The 19,304-nt window shown below is 46.5% G+C and overlaps 1 protein-coding gene across 1 annotated transcript in view; it reads right to left on the bottom strand.

Annotated features, from left to right (window-relative positions):
* Positions 1–18,989, bottom strand: part of LOC128405965 (U3 small nucleolar RNA-associated protein 14 homolog A-like) — a 32,751-nt gene extending 13,762 nt beyond the window's left edge. Inside the window, exons 1-11 of the mRNA XM_053373023.1 lie at positions 18,879–18,989; positions 17,928–18,001; positions 16,240–16,289; positions 14,155–14,169; positions 11,232–11,374; positions 9,866–10,021; positions 7,181–7,300; positions 6,965–7,059; positions 5,697–5,820; positions 5,077–5,154; positions 1,017–1,314 (exon numbers count right to left, since the gene is read on the bottom strand). Coding sequence (XP_053228998.1) covers positions 1,017–1,314; positions 5,077–5,154; positions 5,697–5,820; positions 6,965–7,059; positions 7,181–7,300; positions 9,866–10,021; positions 11,232–11,374; positions 14,155–14,169; positions 16,240–16,289; positions 17,928–18,001; positions 18,879–18,950 — 1,225 coding nt within the window. The 5' untranslated portion in view covers positions 18,951–18,989. The remainder of the gene's footprint in view (positions 1–1,016; positions 1,315–5,076; positions 5,155–5,696; positions 5,821–6,964; positions 7,060–7,180; positions 7,301–9,865; positions 10,022–11,231; positions 11,375–14,154; positions 14,170–16,239; positions 16,290–17,927; positions 18,002–18,878) is intronic.
* Positions 18,990–19,304: the final 315 nt, after the last annotated feature.

The following is a 19,304-nucleotide window of genomic DNA, read 5'->3' as shown; positions in this document are numbered from 1 at the left end:
CTTAAGGAAATCAGCCCTGAGTGCTCACTGGAAGGACAGATCGTGAAGCTGAGGCTCCAGTACTTTGGCCACCTCATGAGAAGAGAAGACTCCCTGGAGAAGACACTGATGCTGGGAAAGATGGAGGGCACAAGGAGAAGGGGGCGACAGAGGACGAGATGGTTGGACAGTGTTCTCGAAGCTACAAACATGAGTCTGTCCAAACTGCGGGAGGCAGTGAAAGACAGAGGTGCCTGGCGTGCTCTGGTCCATGGGGTCACGAAGAGTCGGACACGACTAAACGACTAAACAACAACAACATTTGGTGTAACAAACCAGAAATAGAAGTTGGGGGAAGTCAACAGGGAGGGGGAAAACTAGAAAACAGATGTTAAATGATATTTGTTATGTATGCCAGCGTGGTTGCTCGAGAGCAAACAGACAAGACTCCCACCGGTCTTTTCAAGGCTTTATTATCTGTGCAAAGCATTTACAGTGCAGAGCGTCTCAATTCCATGTCTGCTCAGTCGCTAGCAGAATCTGGGAGTGGGCGGTCCTTAAACTTTCCCCAGCATAGCAGTCTTTTGACCCCCACCCTACGCCTCCCCTCTCTGCGCATAAACTGACTGCACAGAGAGGGCGTGGGCAAAGGGGGCCTGCCTCCCCCCCCTTTGTTCATGCTCGGTGCTGTGTCTCTCCCTTGCATACTCTGAGCCCTGCATCCCTTCCCCACTGGAGGCGTGGCTTTCCTCCTCCGCGGAGGAAGTGCTGCTTCTCACGATCTGATCTTCAGAGGCTCCCTGTAACTCAACTGTCCTTCCACCTCTCGCCTCTGAGTTGATGGCAGTTCCCTAACAATATTGAATAATTGTTATGAGAAATGAAAATTAATAATAATAAAAATAAAAATATCCTGAATATTCAGCCTATCATTTTCACTGGATGACCCTTCCCTCGTATTATACAAGGAATAAAAGCACCTTATCTGTTCATTTCCCCCACACCATGCATTGTTTTATGGCCCTGACCCTGCTGACCTGCAACGAAGCCTTGCAGCAAAGTTTCCTCCTTGGTTGCAGGTGGCCCCTTCTCTTCGTCACTCTCTTCACTGTCTTCTGGTGCAGCTGGAAGGTCCTCCTTGGGCTCCGTGTGGAGCCATCCTAACATCCAGGGGTTGTCTGGATCCAGCCCAGCAGGCCTCTCATTGACAACACTTGGCACGAGATCCCCCTCTGCATCAGTGTCGTTGCCACCTTCCTCACTATCAGATGCTGGGCGTACTTTCTGGGTCAGTTCTTTGTTCTGGGCCAGCTGCTCCTGCATGGCTTGCCTAGCCTAGAAATGCAGGCAGGCAATAGCCTTTACTTGCAGACCTTAGGCTTACAAAATCTATTAATTGCTTCTTCACTAGAACCACCCCAGGTCCATCCAACCCCCAAAGCCAGGTGCAAAGAGTAGAGCCTTTGAATAGGGTTGCCATACATCTGGAATTTCCTGGACATATCTGGAATACTGCAGTTGGAAGCTGTGTCCAGGTGGAAATCGGCAACATGTCCAGAAAAATCTGGACATACGGTAACTCATGTCAGCAGTGTCGTTTTTGCCTATTTTCCATAAAATAGCTTTAAAAAGTCTGTCACACACATACACATACATACACAGTTCAACAACTCTGGCAAAAAAACAACCGCCCAAAATCTCAACAACTTTTGTGTCCGGATTTTCACTTTTTGAAATATGACAACTCTACCTTTGAAGGTGTCGCCATATGCAAAATGGAGGCTTAGGGGGAGGAGACAGTTATCTGCTGCAACCCAAAAGCCAACTTAGATACTGGGATGGTTTGCCTAGACAAACCTGTTTCTGTATTATTTCAGATAAGAGCTTGAACAATCTGGTGCTGGAGGATTCTTTTTGACATAGCTGTTGTTAAACAATCAGAAGTCAGAAACGCTTGCTGATCTACTGCAAATTGTCCAACAATCTACCAGTAGATTGTAGATCTATCATTGGCCCTCCCCTGACTTACAGTATCCCGTATTTTCAGCCACAAGAGGACCAGCAAAGCATACACCCCTCTAATAACCCCCCAGGAAGCAAGTAAAATGTTTAACAGCCCAACTTACAATAATTCACTAATAATAATAATAATAATAATAAATTTTATTTATATCCCGCCCTCCCCAGCCGAAGCCGGGCTCAGGGCGGCTAACAACAATCAAATAATCAAACAATCAAATAAACCAACATTCTAAAAATATTTCATTATAAAAATTAATTAAAATCAAGTTAATGGCAACCATTAAGCAAAACTCTGTGCAGGTTGCCAGAGGAGGGAGTCAGGCTGCGCCCTGACCAAAGGCCTGGTGGAACAACTCTGTCTTGCAGGCCCTGCGGAAAGATGTCAAGTCCCGCAGGGCCCTAGTCTCTTCTGACAGAGCGTTCCACCAGATTGGAGCCGCAGCCGAGAAGGCCCTGGCTCTAGTTGAGGCCAGCCTAACCTCTCTGAGGCCTGGGACCTTCAGGATGTTTTTATTTGCAGACCGTAGGTTTCTTTGTGGGGCATACCAGGAGAGGCGGTCCCGTAGGTACGAGGGTCCTAGGCCGTATAGGGCTTTAAAGGTTAAAACCAGCACCTTAAACCTGATCCTGTACTCCACCGGGAGCCAGTGCAGCTGATATAGCACCGGATGAATGTGGTCTCGCAGCGAAGACCCCATAAGGAGTCTCGCCGCGGCATTCTGCACCCGCTGGAGTTTCTGGGTCAGTCTCAAGGGCAGCCCCACGTAGAGCGAGTTACAATAATCCAGTCTGGAGGTGACCGTCGCATGGATCACAGTGGCTAGGTCAGGGCGAGAGAGATAAGGGGCCAACTGCTTAGCTTGGCGGAGATGAAAAAATGCCGCCTTTGTTATAGCTGTAATCTGCGCCTCCATAGAGAGGGAGGTATCGAAGATTACACCCAAACTCTTAACGGACGGTGCTGGCACTAACTGCACCCCCGCAAGAGATGGGAGTTGCCCCCTCAATCCCATATCGTCCCGTCCCAGCCAGAGGACCTCTGTCTTCGAAGGATTTAACTTCAACCGGCTCCCACGTAACCATCCAGCCACAGCCTCCAGGCATCTGGTCAGTGTGTCTGGGGCCGAGTCAGGATGGCCATCCATCAACAGATAGAGTTGGGTGTCATCGGCATACTGATGGCAACCCAGCCCAAAACTCCGAACAAGCTGGGCGAGGGGGCGCATAAAGATGTTAAAAAGCATCGGGGAGAGAATCGCACACTGAGGCACTCCACACACCAAGGAGTGGCGCGATGACAATTCCCCCCCAAGCGCCACCCTCTGTCCCCGACCAGAGAGAAACGAGCGCAGCCATTGGAGGACTGTGCCCTGGATCCCCACGTCGGCAAGGCGGTGGTCTAGGAGTTCGTGATCGACCATGTCGAAGGCTGCTGACAGGTCTAGAAGAATCAGCAGCCCTGACCCGCCTCGATCCAGCTGCCTGCGGAGATCATCTGTTAGGGCGACCAGAGCCGTCTCGGTCCCATGACCAGCGCGGAAGCCGGACTGGAATAGATCGAGAGCTGATGTTTCATCCAGAAACCTACCAAGCTGTTCAGCAACCGCTCTCTCAATCACCTTACCCAGGAATGGGAGATTCGAAACCGGGCGGTAATTGGACAGATCTAAGGGATCTAATGATGTTTTCTTTAAGAGCGGACGCACCACTGCCTCCTTCAGTTCCCCTGGGAATATCCCGGTGCCAAGGGACAAATTGATGATATCCCCCAGGGGGGCCCGCACCTCATCTGGACACGCTCTAATCAGCCATGACGGGCACGGGTCAAGAGGACAGGTGGTGGGCTTTCCAGCTTGGAGGAGTCTGTCCACATCGGCTGGAGATATCCGGTCAAAGTGTTCCAATACTGGACCCGAGGACAGTCGAGGGGCCTCCAGTTCATTTATTGTGTCCAAATTGGCAGGAAGGTCATGGCGGAGCAACAGGACCTTCTCCGCAAAAAAGCTCGCAAATGCCTCACAGCTGTGTGTCAGATTGTTATTTAAATTTGGCTGTCCTTCAAGGGACGTTAAAGACCTAATTATACTAAATAATTGCGCCGGGCGAGAGCTAGCGGATGCAATGGAGGCCGAGAAGTAAGACTTCTTAGCGGCCTTCACTGCCATCTCATAGGTTTTCATAAAAACCCTATAAGATGTTCTTGAGGCTCCGTCACGAGCACCCCGCCATACTCGCTCTAGCCGTCTGAGATCCCGCTTCATTTTCCGAAGCTCCTCGGTAAACCAGGGAGCCCGGTTTCTGTGGGGTCGCAGAGGGCGCTTAGGTGCGATCTCATCGATGGCTGCCAGGAGCTGGGTATTCCAGCCCTCAACAAGCTCAGTCAGTGAGTCGCCAGGGGGAGCAAGGTCCCGCAAGGCCTGACGGAATCTATCAGGGTCCATCAGCCTCTGCGGGCGAGCCCAAATCGGCTCGCCACCTAAGCAGGGTGGGGGTGGAAAGTCAATCCTGGCTTTCAGAGCGTAGTGATTAGACCATGGCACTTTCATCAAAGGAGACATGATCACATCTATACCGGCACCAAAGATCAAATCCAGCGTGTGGCCTGCTTGATGTGTGGGGCCCGAAACAAACTGGGAGAGCCCTAGTGTTGCCATGGAAGACACCAGGTCCAGAGCCTGTGAGGAGGGAGTGGCACCAGCATGGATTTCCTATTTCCTCCCCCTCCCGAGTTAGAATTTTAAACAATACTCTCCAGAGAAAGTCAATATCCCAGGAGAAAGGGTATGAATTGCAACTGGCCAGAAAATGATTTGCCATCTGTTTTTGGCTTCGGATGTAAATCAACCCAATGGCAGGAAGGCAAGCGGACAAAAGAAATGTCTTTTATCACCCACTTGCAAAAGTTGTTAAAGGTGCTCTAAAAAGCACTTCTATGGGAATAGCCTGATATTTTCAGCCAACCCTTTTCTGGAAGCTACATTTCAGCTCAAATCTCTCAAGCACCTGCCTTGGTTTAATTACATGTTAAGAGTGGGGTTTGGCTGATAAAGCCTCCTCCCTCCACACATCTCTTACCTCTAGGTTGTACTTTGCCAAGAGGACTGTAGATTTGGCCAACTTGCCCTTGTTCTGGTGTTTCAGGCTCATCCTCTCCTGCACAGAGAAGTAAGGCAAAATGTCACTATGATGGAGTACAGTAAGAGAGCGCCCTCCACTAGGCAGAGGGGCCTCATCTCGGTACCTGTGATGGTTTTAGAAGCCTTTGGCAAGGAATACCTCTGCTCACTCAGAGATATATTTACAGTCTTTATTCACATAGTATTTACAAGGTACAGAACATGCTTCATGCGTCCGAGTCCTCGGTAGCAGATCCAGGAAGTGGGGGCTTTCGGCTCCTCTTCCAGCAGAGGAGCCTGGGAAGTCCCAAGTGCCACCTCTGTTCCCTATGCTTTAACCCCCTCCTGTCCTGTGCTGAAAGAATGGGCACCGCCTCTCCCTCTGTCCCTGAACTGGTAGAGTGGTGTTGCTGCTCTTCAGCATCAGAGAGCATTCTCGCCGCTTGAGGCCCTCCCCCTTGCTTTTCCTCCTCTGCTTCTCCTGTGTCTTCTACAGGCTCCTGTTTCTCCCCCTCCCTCAGTTCCGGGGCGTTCCCTGGCAGCCCAGTGACAGTACCACAGGAAGAGGGCTGCACCCACCTCAATACGCACTTTCTCAATTTTAGCTAGCTCTTCTAGAGCTGCCTCAGGGTTACTTTTCCGCAACATTTCGAATTCTTTCAGCACCTTGCGTTTCCTGATCTTCCTAAGCATTCTGTGATACCTTCAGGAAGAGGAAGATAGCAATGTCAGAGGTTTGAACAGCCAGGCCAGAGGGAAAGGACACGCAGCTAACTGACATCACTGAAATAGAGCTGTTTGCCCTGGCCATTGGCAATGCTTGTTGAGGCTGATGGGAACTGTAGTTCAGCAACATCTGGAGGGCCAGAGCCTGCAGCAGAGTCAGTGAAGCGGTTAGAGATGGGACAAGAAAACTGTGACTCTAAATGTTGCTGCCCTCCCCTCAACTTCAGCCAGTACAACCAATGGCCAGGGATGATAGGGGTTGGAATCCAACAACTTATTGAGGACTACTAGTTCCCCACCCCTTGTTTGGAGTATCAGCCTAATGCCAGAAAGTCTCAGTTTCAAACCCCTGCTAGCTGTCTAGCTCAATAGGTTACCCTGACTGAGTCACTGTCTCTGCCTTACCCACCTCACAGGATAAAGATAAAATGGGCATGGGGACATTGAGAGAGGGAGAGCAATGTACACCATCTTCTCGAGAGATCATTGGAAGAAAAGTGTAAAAAATAAACAGACAGAGCCCACACCTGTTATTTATTATTTAATTTTTTTTAAAATTCCATTTATGTCTTGCCCTTCCCTCCCAAAGGAGCCCAGTGTAGCAAGATGCCTAGTCCTTTCTGGGCTGCAAGGAACTATGCAGGAACTGAACAGGGCTCATCCACAAAAGTGAGAAGAGGACTTTTTCCACCTACCCTCATTTCTTTTCGGCAGCCAACTTAAAAGGGTGAAGGTGGGTTGGATGGCTGTTCACAAATTTTCTCCAACTTAAGTCAGCTGATCAGCACTTACAGCAATGCCTGCTTTGGGCAAGGATCAGTTGAACTAAGGAGTTCTTCAAGAACTCTGTAGTGCAACCAATCCCTGCAAGCCTTGCTGTCGTGACCAATCATCTGATCAGCACTAACAGCAAGCCTTTATTGGAACAGGAACAACTGGGAGCATACTATGCAGCTTCCCAATTGTTCTTCCACAGCCATGTCTTTACCCAATGTAAAATTTAATATCAAGTATGGAGCAGGTAACTGTGCTTGTGGGGGGTTGGGGGAAAGTTTTGTGGTCGGCTATCAGAACTAATGGGACTGTAGGTTCCCAGCTGCTGCTCTACAACAACTGCTTACCTTTTGCTCTTGATCTTCCGCTGACGTTGTGCCTTAGCCTTGTAGTAGGACTGCAGGACTCGAGCCCTCTGGTGCTGCATACGTCGCAACTGTGCCTGAAATGCGCAAAAACGGAGAGAAGGGCTGACTGTAAAAGCTTACAGAGCAAGGCAGTGTGGGATCCAGGAGGGAGGGAGAGATGGAGAATGGGAAAGAAACAGCTAGATCTAGACTCACCTCCTCCAGACTCATGGCCTGCAGTGAGGACTTCTCCTGTGGCGTCAGGAGTGGGTCCTTCACTGGCTGCTTTCCTTTGTGTAGAATATTAAAGATTTCTTGCTCCAGGGGTGTTTGTGCCTTAGAGCGTGTGAGAAGAGGGAAGGATGGACACAGAGAGGTAAGTTTCAGCTTACTCTAAAGACTAGTCCAACAAGGTTGCAAAAGGTCACTAACAAAACAGGGGACCCCACCCCCCCGACCTCACAACACTTTATTTGCCAGTCTGATTTTAGGTGAAGGGATGCTACCTCTCCTTCGCAGACTATGCTTGTCATTGCTGCCTCTGGAGACTATCTGGAAACTTGAGGCAACATAGGAACTAACGAAGTTATGAGCATGTTACACAGGTGCTTTCCCATATTCACTGGCTCCAAGTTAGTTCCAAGGCTCGACTGGTTTTGACATTTCAAGCCCTTCATGGGTTAGGGCTGCAGTATCTGAAGGACTGCTTCATCTCACTGTGTACCCACAAGTGCCCTGAGATTATCATTGGAGGGCCTTTCCTGCAAAACCTATGCCAGCAAACTTATGGTGAGAAGACCACCAGGTAAAAGGGCCTTCTCTGCAGTGGCCCCGACTTGCATGAGACCCTCCACAAGAGAGGATTGCTTGAACTCTAATGTTGTTTTAGAACCAGGCAAAGCCTTTAAAAGGGAGGAACACCCCCCCAGGCATTCAAACTCTGTTTATTTTACCCCTGAAATGTTTTAGTTTGTGATTAGATGCTGTTGTTATGGTTTTAGCTTTTCTCTGTCCCTATGCATACTGTTGTAATACTACTTTTTAGAACTTATTTCCTATTTTATTGTTTCACTGCTTTTATCGTACCAAGAGAATGTTAGTTATTGGCTGAGCAAAAACCATAGCAGGCAGATAGCTAGATAGCTAGATAGCGAGATAGAGAGATAGATAGATAGATAGATAGATAGATAGATAGATAGATAAAATGTATTATTATTATTCATTTGTTACACTTATACTGCACCCCTACTGAAGAACAATTCATGAATAATTTCTACAGGACCCTCCTTTCAAGAGAGGGAGAATTCCACACCTTTCAGAGTCTTTAGTAAGGATAGGTTTTAGTTCCAATACAGACAGGAAGTTTTAAGAATGAGTGCTCTCCAAACATGTTGAGAGGGAGGGCTGCCTTGGCTGAAATGGCAAAGCTGTATAAAAGAACAGGCTCATGGAGACCAAATAGCATGATAGAGGCAGGAAGAGCAGTTAAAGCAACAGAGTGTGAATGGGCACAGAAACAGAGGGAAGTGGTTGGTTGCTACCTTTTCCTTTTCTGTTGCACTTTCCAGTTTTCAAAGTGCCACATCATCTTAAGTAAAATGTAAACACTTATAAAACTTTCAGAAGGGTACTTTTCTTCCAGAAAAATGCACCTGTGGCTAAATTCTCTAGATTTTTCTTCAGCTGTCTTTTAAAAGTAACTCAGAGGTATGGATAAAGATCAGCTGGAACTGGATAACCCATATAAGAGAGCGTTACCACATAATTGCCATATATTATTTCTAGCAACAACAAAAAAGAAGAAGAAAATTCCAAAGCCTGTATCAATAAATTACAGTTATCAGACTTTTGTTGATTTTTTTCCTACTCAGTACCACTACTGGGCAAAATGTATTCTTAAACTTCAGGTTAAAGATATTGATGCAAATTTCTCAATGACTGCTGCTTATAAAACCTGCTCCACAATTTATCTTGATTTGTCCACTGACTGCTTCAAAGGTTGTTCCAAATATATGGATAATGTGACTGTTCCCAAATATTGGTTCATCTTCTCTAGGTCCAAATTTAATTGCTTTAACTGCCTATTGGGGTTTTCTTACAATGAACAATTCTGCCCTCCGTGGGGATGGAGCGATAGAAATCCTAATAGGTATTATTTTTGTATTTTTTAAAGAGATGAGCAAAGCAGATTTATTCCTGTCTGACTAAAATATCCAGGAAGGTCTTTTGAGTGTTATTTAGCTTGCTAATTGGCTAATATGAATAAAACAATAACAGAAACAGTTCATAGATATTCATTTCCCACAACAAAACCTTCATGAAAATATTCTGACAGTTAAGTGTTGTTTGGGCTGTTTTTCTTTTCCCTGTTTCATATACACGTATGAACCATATTAAATTTTATGCTAGAAGTTATATGGTTTTGGGGTTTCCTTTGTTTTTGAATGGGTATGTAACTGCATAGTAACATTGGATTGCCTAACAACTTATATGGTATTAATCTTCCTTTTTTCTTTTTTTTCAGATGAGGAACTGAGATAGAGAGGGTCACTTATATGCAGCCACTTGGTAAGTTCTGCTCAAATAGGAGATCAGAGCTAAGAAGTTGAATAGCTAAGTCAGAATTCCGTCTACCAGACCACAAGCTACAAAAGCCACAGTAGATGATTGGCACACCCACACACCTCCAGGTAGGGCTGGGAGAGAACTGTGCCTGAAACCCTGGAGAGCTGCTGGCAGTCAATGCAGAAAATATTAAGTTAGATGGGACACAGTAGAAGAGCAGCTTCCTACACTCCTAGGGGCATAGCTTGGCTTGAACATGAGGCAAGAGCACTGTGCAACAGCTGGGTCCAGCTCAAGCCTAATTCTCACTTCTTGCTGAGGTCAACCAACACCCACCTGCCATCCATTTATCACTTCTTCAATGGCCGTGACATTCACACTCTCTTGTTGCAATGGGAAGACTAGCTGCTCAGCACGTCTGTTTTGCTGCACCAGTGGATGCCACTTAGCCAGGGCTTGAGATGTCTGAGTGTAGGCAGCTTCCCTCACCACCTGCAGGAAGACAGATAAGGCAAGCACAACCTTCAGCAGGAAGATCCCAGTGACACAAAGGTATTTCTTTAAGGAGACGTGGGAGTTGTCAAGCCAGAACCCACTTCTGGCAGAACATACTATAAAAGTGTGACCCTCTGTTGGCTCTGACTAGTCTGAAACATATATACACACACACACACACACACACACACACACAGAGAGAGAGAGAGAGAGAGAGAGAGAGAGAGAGAGAGAAATACATATATATGCATGTATGGATATGTATAAATATATATATGGTGGACCAGCTACAGTGAGCTTTCCCAGAGGCATATTTTAGAGCACCCACTATAAAGATGTCCATAAGCCTCAGTATAAAATCTTTAGGAAGGCATTACTTCACCCAGGATATGATGCAATCCCATTGCTGGAATCTCAATACTTTAGAGACAGCTGGCAATGTAGCCAGGTATCAATTCTGCTCCATCTATTTGATTTGAAACCATTAACACAGCACACCCAAGTTAAATTCATGTCCATGAACCCCTCCTCTTCACAAGGCAGAAAAAATACCTTGCTTTATCACACAAGACAAAAACATTTAGTTCTACATTCCACGTTCAACAGCATAGGACAATGTTGATGGCTTTTTCCTGTTTATGCTCCGTCTAGCATACTGCCTCTGAATTGTTCTGTTACAGCCGATAACCCCTGATGGACCTATTCCTCATTAATTTATAGGACCCTTTATTTATTTTTTTAAAAGGATAAGCCTAGGAGCAAACCTTGAGAAAATGAATTTGACAACAAAAATTAAGAGATGTACAGGTAACTCGCAACATACACACATTGAACCTGCGTGCACTCAGCTTCACGTGCTTGGCGAACAAATTTTGTAAAAATTTGAAAGATGCAGGGTGCATCTGGGGGAAAATGGAAATCCCACTCATCACTGTACCCAACGTGCTGTGACTATATGTGATTTTGGCTTTATGCTGTGACCGCGGAACGTAACCGTGTAAGTTGAGAATCACCTGTACCACAGGAAAAGGTACATTTGCCAGTCTATCCTACTTGTGCCAACACACATACACTTTTCCTCTGTTCCTCTCCTTTTGGTTTCTCCCTCCAGTGTCCTTTCCTTCACATTTCTACCTCCAATGCCAACATCTTCCTCCCTGCCACCACCCCAAGCACAGCTGCCCCCAAAACAGCCCACTGAAATCACCTGCTCATTCTCCTCCTTGCTCAGTGGGAGCTGGATGGTTTTTTTGTGCTGGGCTTTCTTCAGCTGCTTTTGAATGGAACCCAGAGCTGGTGAGCTGGAAGCTGATTGCAACAGTTCTGAGAGGAGAACTTTTTCTCTAGCACCTGCAATGCACAACACATGGTAACACTGAATGATAGGCCAGATCTGGGTGCATTGTCTTTTTCTAAAAAACTTTTTATTGGAAATTTTATTTACAACATAACATAAACCCCCCACCCCACCCCAGAAATACAATAAACATAACATAAAACAATACAAACAACCAAATAAAAGACTTCCTTTTTCCTGTACTGTATCTGGCCTCCTTATTTACCGTATTTTTCGCTCCATAAGACGCACCTGACCATAAGGCACACCTAGTTTTTAGAGGGGGAATGCAAGAAAAAAAATTATTCTGTAAAGGGAGCGCTGAGCAGAGCCTGTATGCATCCCAGGCTCTGCTCAGCACTCCCTTTCATGAGCCGCATGGAGCGTGTGTGCGGCGCTTGCAGGCTTTTCCCCAAGAGCCGCACACACACTCCGCGTGGCTCTTTAAAGGGAGCGCGGCTATCCCTGGCTTTTGTGGGAGAAGTGACACTTCTGTCACTTCCCCCACCTCCCGCAAGAGCCGAGCGCTCTTTAAAGGGAGCACGGCTATCCCTGGCTTTTGCGGGAGGTAGGGGAAGGGACAGAGCTGCCAGCTCTGTCCCTTTCCCCACCTCCCGCAAAAGCTGCGGATAGCCGCTCAAAGCCTCCGCAGGGCAGCGGGATGAACGCTCCCCATGCCCTGCGGAGGCTTCACGCGAAGCTAGAACAGCTAGAGGGAGCGCTGCGCACGATTTCTGTTCTCATCCTGAAGCAAAGTTCTTAACCCGAGGTACTATTTCTGGGTTAGTGGAGTCTGTAACCTGAAGCGTATGTAACCCGAGGTACCACTGTACATTTTAGCTATTTTGGTAAGCGTTAAGTACCATCTATAAAACATCTTGATTAGATTTTCCCTCAATACATCACAGGCTGTAAATTTCTAGTTCTTTCTCCATAATTCCTCCCATGCTGTTAAGTTAATGGTTTTCCCAATATCTAAAGCCCACTTGATCATTACCTCCTTGACCTGTTAGTCTTTGACCTCCCACTCCAATAATGTATCATACATTTTTGATATTACCTTAGTTTTGTAATAACACTTTTTCTAATAATGAAGGTTCATTTGAGAAACTGTTTTTCTTATCTGTCCTGAACACTTCGTGCAATTGATGGTATTGGATCCAACCCGTAAGGTGTTGTTTAATTTCCTCATAATCTTTAATTACCAATTTATTATCTTTTTCCTTAATCAGATCTTTATATGTTGCTCATTCTACTTCCATATTTTTCTTTTTTATTGTAATTGCTTCTAGAGGTGATGCCCACCATGGTGTTTTCAGTTCTAGGAGATCCTTATATTTTGTCCATATTTTATATAATGATTTCCTAATGACATGGTTCATAAATCCCCTGTGTACTTTCCCTTTTTCATAAGCAAATACGCATGCCAACCATAACGATTGTTAAATCCTTCTAGATCTAACAAATCACTAATTTTTAATACAATCCACTCTTTTAGCCAATTTAAACAGACAGCGTCATAATATAAATTTAGGTCAGGTAGCGCCAGTCCACCTCTATGTTTTTTATCTATTAGAAGCTTGTGTTTAATTCTTGGTTTTTTATACTGCCATATGAATTTGGATATCTCTTTTTGCCATAATCTAAGACTTCCCATTCCTCCAATTATCAGTATCATTTAGAATAGATACATCATTTTCGGCAATACATTCATTTTAACCACCGATATTCTGTCAACAAGCGATAATCTTAACTTATTCCAGATTTCTAAATCTCTTTTGATTCCTTTCCAGGTTTTTATGTAATTATCTTTGAATAGATTACTATTATTATTGGTCAGCCAGATTCCTAAATACTTGGTCTTATTTACTATTGTTAATCCTAATATCTCCTGTAGTTCTTCCTTTTCTTGCTTGGTCATATTTTTTACTATCATGTTAGTTTTATTCTTGTTTAACTTAAAGCCGGCTACTTTCCAAAATTCTAATATTCTTTCAATTATCTGTATTATACTTTCTTTGGGGTTTTCAACAATCAGAATCAGGTCATCTGCAAATGCTTTGATCTTATATTCCTTTTCCCCTAATGAGATACCTTTTATTTTATTATCATTTCTTATGACATTCATCAATAGTTCCAGTACCATAATAAATAGTAGTGGTGACAAGGGGCAACCTTGTCTTGTCCCCCTCTCTATACAAAATTCTTCTGTCATTTCATTATTAACAATAAGTTTGGCTGCTTGTTTCCTATATATTGCCTCTATAGCTTTAATATACCGTATTTTTCGCTCGATAACACGCACCTGACCATAACACGCACATAGTTTTTAGAGGAGGAAAACAAGGAAAAAAATTCTGAATGAAGCAGTGGATGTATCATTTTTGTGCTTCATGCTGTGGCCACAGACATGTGATCTGATGGTGAATTTGGGGTGACCCAATGCAAAGATCCTGAGGATCCATGTGGATCTGTGCTTTGTAACCACGTTTTTGCACCATTGCAGCCCCAGGCAACAGTAGGTGCGTGATTTTTTTTGGTGCAGGCTGTAGCCATGGATATGCTATGTGATCTGATGGTGAATTTGGGGTGACCCTATGCAAAGATCCTGAGGATCCATGTGGATCCGTGCTTTGTAACCACGTTTTAAGTGGGGAGGGAAGGAAAAACATAGAATGGACAAGGAGCACTGAGAGGGGTGTGCGGAGAAGCAGCTGGCTAAGAATGCAGGAGAGGGGTTTTACCGGAGGGAGGAAAGGAAGGCAAAAGTTCCCCCACCCACCCACCCACCCACCCAAGCCAGCCAGCTCTCTCTCTCTTTCTCTCTCCCCACCTGCGTGTTGCCTGCGAGTCCCTAGACGCAGCAGCACTGGAGCACGGAGAGGAATTACGGTAGAAGGAAGGACGCGCTGCTTTCCCCTCTGCTTGCCTGGAGGGGAGGGGTTTTCTCTGCTCTTTGTTCCATTTGAGCAAACACAGTAATGAAACAGAAGCGGGTGGGCAGTAAGACCCTGAGGCAGAATGCAGGAAAGCAACAGCTTTCTCTCTCGGGAGGCTCGAACGCAGAGAATGAAGATAAACTGGTAAAATAAGGGGGCTGGGTTAAAGCTAAAGGGAAAACCTCAAAGATCCCCCAAGAACAAGGCAGGGGTTCAGGGCTCCCAAAGCCGAGCTGCAGCCTTAGAAGGGAAAAATGGGGCTTTCGGAGGTGGTTTTTACTGCCCCGCTGCTTCCAATTTTTTAAAAGACAAATTGCAGGAGAAGATGCAGCAGTCAGTCACTCTCTCACTCCCTCCAAGCACCCACGCTAGCGAACAAACACACAGGCAACCACACACTCACAAAGCACACACACTAGCAAACACACAGTCGCGCTGCAGAGTGGCCAAACCTCCTAGCAAGCACTTCCCTGGCTTCTGCTGACCGCAACGAAGACGTCCCTCTAAGAAAATGTGTGATGCACTTGGGCCAGTCGGCTCCAGGGACCACACATTCGCTCAATAACACGCATAGACATTTCCCCTTACTTTTTAGGAGAAAAAATCTGCGTGTTATAGAGGGAAAAATACGGTAATCTTCCCCCAGTTTCATTTCCTTTATGACCCTTTTCATGAAGTCCCACGACACCTGGTCAAATGTCTTTTCCGCATCTATTGATATTAAAGCAGCCTTTTTGTCTTATTTTTCTTCTAGGTATTCTAGTAAATCTATTACATTCCTCATGCTGCTGTGTATGTATCTACCTGGCAGAAAGCCAGCTTGATCTTTGTGTATACTTTCATTTAATAATTTTTTCAATCTGTTGGCTAGAATGTCAGTGAATATTTTGTAATCACTGTTCAGCAGTGATATGGGCCTATAGTTTTTAATTAGCGTCAGGTCTTGTCCTTGTTTTGGTATCAACATCGTCTTGTCCAGTATCATCACTCTGATTAGCAGCAGCTCTTCAGAGTCTCAGACAGAGACCTACCCCATCACCTGATTTGTGACCATTTAACCTGGAGGTACCAAACCAGGGACTTTCTTCTGCATGCAAAGCATATGTTCTATAGCAGGGGTCAGCAAACTTTTTCAGCAGGGGGCCGGTCCACTGTCCCTCAGACCTTGTGGGGGACCAAACTATATTTGGGGGGCGGGGGCGGGAATGAATTCCTATGCCCCACAAATAACCCAGAGATGCATTTTAAATAAAAGAACACATTCTACTCATGTAAAAACACCAGGCACGCCCCACAAATAACCCAGAGATGCATTTTAAATAAAAGGACACATTCTACTCATGTAAAAACATGCTGATTCCTGGATTTAGAAGGTGATTGGGCCAGATCCAGCCCCCGGGCCTTAGTTTGCCTACCCATGTTCTATAGCAAGTGTGGAGAACCTCTGGCATCTTCAGATGTTGCTGAAATACAACTCCCATCAGCCCCGCGAGCATGGTCAATAGCTAGTGTGGTGTAGTGGTTAAGAGCGGTAGTCTCGTAATCTAGGGAAACAGGTTCGCGTTTCCGCTCCTCCACATGCAGCTGCTGGGTGACCTTGGGCTAGTCACACTTCTTTGAAGTCTCTCAGCCCCACTCACCTCACAGAGTATTTGTTGTGGGGGAGGAAGAGAAAGGAGAATGTTAGCCACTTTGAGATTCCTTCGGGTAGTGATAAAGCGGGATATCAAATCCAAACTCTTCTTCTAGGGATCATGGGAGTTGTTGTTCAGTAACATCTAGAAGGCCAAACTTGTATAGCCATGCCTCTCTGCTAGAGATTGAGAAATGGTAAATGGATCTGGTCACATGCTCCCTCTTAGCCATGACCCATCAGTAACAGAGGATTCATCTGTGCCAGCGATTGCTATGCTGCGAGAGCTTGAGGGGAAAGCTCTCACCAAATTCCGATATCTGTCTGCTCGCCTCAGCGCGTTCAACTGCCCTCCATCTTCAAAAAAAAAAAAAAGGACATTGACCTAGTTAGGAATGGAAAATCAAGCTAATCATTCTTTGTCTCCATCACTAGGGCCATGAAACAGTCTGTGTTTGGGAAGACCGCTCCCTCTCCAGCCAATTCCATCGGTCATTAAACCACTTCTTAAAAAAACATCTTTAGACCCGGCCGACATGGCCAACTATCGCCCAGTCTCAAATCTTCCATTCTTGGGCAAAAGGTGATTGAGCGGGTGGTTGCTGAACAACTCCAAGCACGCCTGGAGGATGAGGACCATTTGGATCCCTTCCAATCAGGATTCAGGCCTCACCATGGGACTGAACCTACCTTGGTCGTGCTGGTTGATGATGTCCGGCGGGCTAGGGACAAGGATGAGAGCTGTTTCCTAGTTCTGCTGGATCTCTCAGCGGCCTTTGACACCATCGACCATAACATCCTTCTGGACCGTCTAGAGGGGCTGGGAGCTGGGGGCACTGTTATACGGTGGCTCTGCTCCTTTCTCCTGGGCCGTGTCCAGAAAGTGGTGGTGGGGGATGAGTGTTCAGACCACTGGGCTCTCACTTGTGGGGTGCCTCAGGGTTCTGTCCTCTCCCCCATGCTTTTTAATATCTATATGAAGCCGCTGGGAAAGATAATCAGGGGGTTTGAGCTGGGTATTCATCAGTATGCAGATGACACCCAGCTCCACCTCTCTTTTAAATCAGAACCAGTGAAGGCGGTGAAGGTCCTATGTGAGTGCCTGGAGGCGGTTAGAGGATGGATGGCGGCTAACAGATTGAAGTTGAATCCTGACAAGACAGAAATACTGTTTTGGGGGGACAGGGGGTGGGCAGGTGTGGGGGATTCCCTGGTCCTGAATGGGGTAACTGTGCCCCTGAAGGACCAGGTGCACAGCCTGGGAGTCATTTTGGACTCACAGCTGTCCATGGAGGCGCAGGTTAATTCTGTGTCCAGGGCGGCTGTCTACCAGCTCCACCTGGTACGCAGGCTAAGACCCTACCTGCCTGCAGACTGTCTTGCCAGAGTGGTGCATGCTCTAGTTATCTCCCGCTTGGACTACTGCAATGCTCTCTACGTGGGGCTACCTTTGAAGGTGACCTGGAAACTGCAATTAATCCAGAATGTGGCAGCTAGACTGGTGACTGGAAGTGGCCGCCGGGACCACATAACACCGGTCCTGAGAGGTCTGCATTGGCTCCCAGTACGTTTCCGAGCACAATTCAAAGTGTTGGTGCTGACCTTTAAAGCCCTAAACGGCCTCGGTCCTGTATACCTGAAGGAGCGTCTTCATCCCCATCGTTCAGCCCGAACACTGAGATCCAGCGCCGAGGGCCTTCTGGCGGTTCCCTCATTGCGAGAAGTGAGGTTACAGGGAACCAGACAGAGGGCCTTCTCGGTAGTGGCGCCCACCCAGTGGAACACCCTCCCTTCAGATGTGAAGGAAATAAGCAGTTATCCTATCTTTAAAAGACATCTGAAGGCAGCCCTGTTTAGGGAAGTTTGTAATACTTAATGCTGTATTGTTTTTAACACTCGATTGGGAGCCGCCCAGAGTGGCTGGGGAAAGTCAGCCAGATGGGCGGGGTATAAATAATAAATTATTATTATATTATTATCTCCCTTCCTTCATACCGCTTCGCTCCAGCCAAGGCAGTGAGTGAATCCACAAGCTGATGGTGCTTCTTTGTTGCTTCTTCATTGTCTGCCTGGGGAACAAAAGGTTACTAATGAATAAGGGCCAAGGACCATCTCACAGAGGGCTGAACCCAGACTCATCCTTGCAACAAGATGAATAATAACTTCAAAGGGTACCACTGAGCATACCTAGCCTCTAGCATGGCAGTGCTAACCTGTGATGAGATGCAGCTGCCAGCTAATCAGACTGACCTGCTCACTGGACTTACTGCCTTATAGCCAAGGCTTTTTTCCCCAGTTGGAACTTGCCGGAACTAAGTTCCTGCACCTCTCAGGTGGCTGCCATTGCCATTACAAGGGAGAATTTCATGGTGAGTTCCAGCACATCTTTTAATAGAAAAAAGCACTGCTTATAGCTTTGAAGAGTGGCCGTAAGGAAAAACGCAAAAAGAAAAGGACAAGGGGAGACACAGATGTAGGGATCAAAACTCAGGATTAGGAGTAGAATTTTCAAAAGCCATTCAAGCCTTTGCAAGGAGGCATCAATCCAGTTCTGCTGTTTAATCTCACAGAACTTTAATATATTTATTCCTTATTGCATGAGCGTAGCCAGAATTTTTGCGGGGGGTGGGTCAGGACGTAGTTGGGGAGCAGGACTTTTGTTTGGGGGGGGCAGAACCGGCGTGATTGTCCCCCTTCACCCTCGGCTACGCCTACAGCATGCTGTCCTGGGCATCGTTCACGGGGCAAAGAAATCCATAAAGCCAATTGCATTAAAGCGTCTCAACAGGAATACCGCAGCACCCCGAGAAGGGAACAAAGGTACCCCCCCGAGCTTACAGAGCACTTCCCCCACGCGCGGATGGCTCTAAACCATCCCCTCCCACACACGTAGGATCACACAGAGTACAGCTTTGGAAATAAATACGGTTGGGCTTCAAAGTTCACCTCCTTCTCCTCCTCGTCCTCACTCATGACCAGCTCGTTCCTCAAGGGATGTTCCTCTTCTGCAGCTGCCATGGGGGGAGCTCAGACACCCCAATAATCGCCTTCCCTTTTTCTTCAATCCAGGGAGGTTGACCACGCGGATGGTTAAACCCCGGAAGAGCAAATAGCACCCTGCGCACCGTCAAACACAGCAGCACTTCCGGCTGTGAACCTAAATTTTTGCAGTACTTCCCATCTCTTCCCCACTGGTGAGGCCACAGGGGCCGCTATTGCGCTGCTCTGGGAGGGCAAGGGCATGTCTCACGTGACACGCCCTTATTTAAATATGCCAATTAATTATTCAAAATACATGCAAATACGTGCAACGACACCCGTACCTTGCAATCTAAAAGGGAAGCGAGCAAGAAGGGTACAAAGGCTTATTCC

The sequence above is a fragment of the Podarcis raffonei genome, chromosome W, assembly GCF_027172205.1.
Source record: "Podarcis raffonei isolate rPodRaf1 chromosome W, rPodRaf1.pri, whole genome shotgun sequence".
Classification (NCBI taxonomy): domain Eukaryota; kingdom Metazoa; phylum Chordata; class Lepidosauria; order Squamata; family Lacertidae; genus Podarcis; species Podarcis raffonei.
The sequence above is the reverse complement of the archived record's forward strand: the minus strand, read 5'-3'. Positions and strand labels throughout refer to the sequence as shown.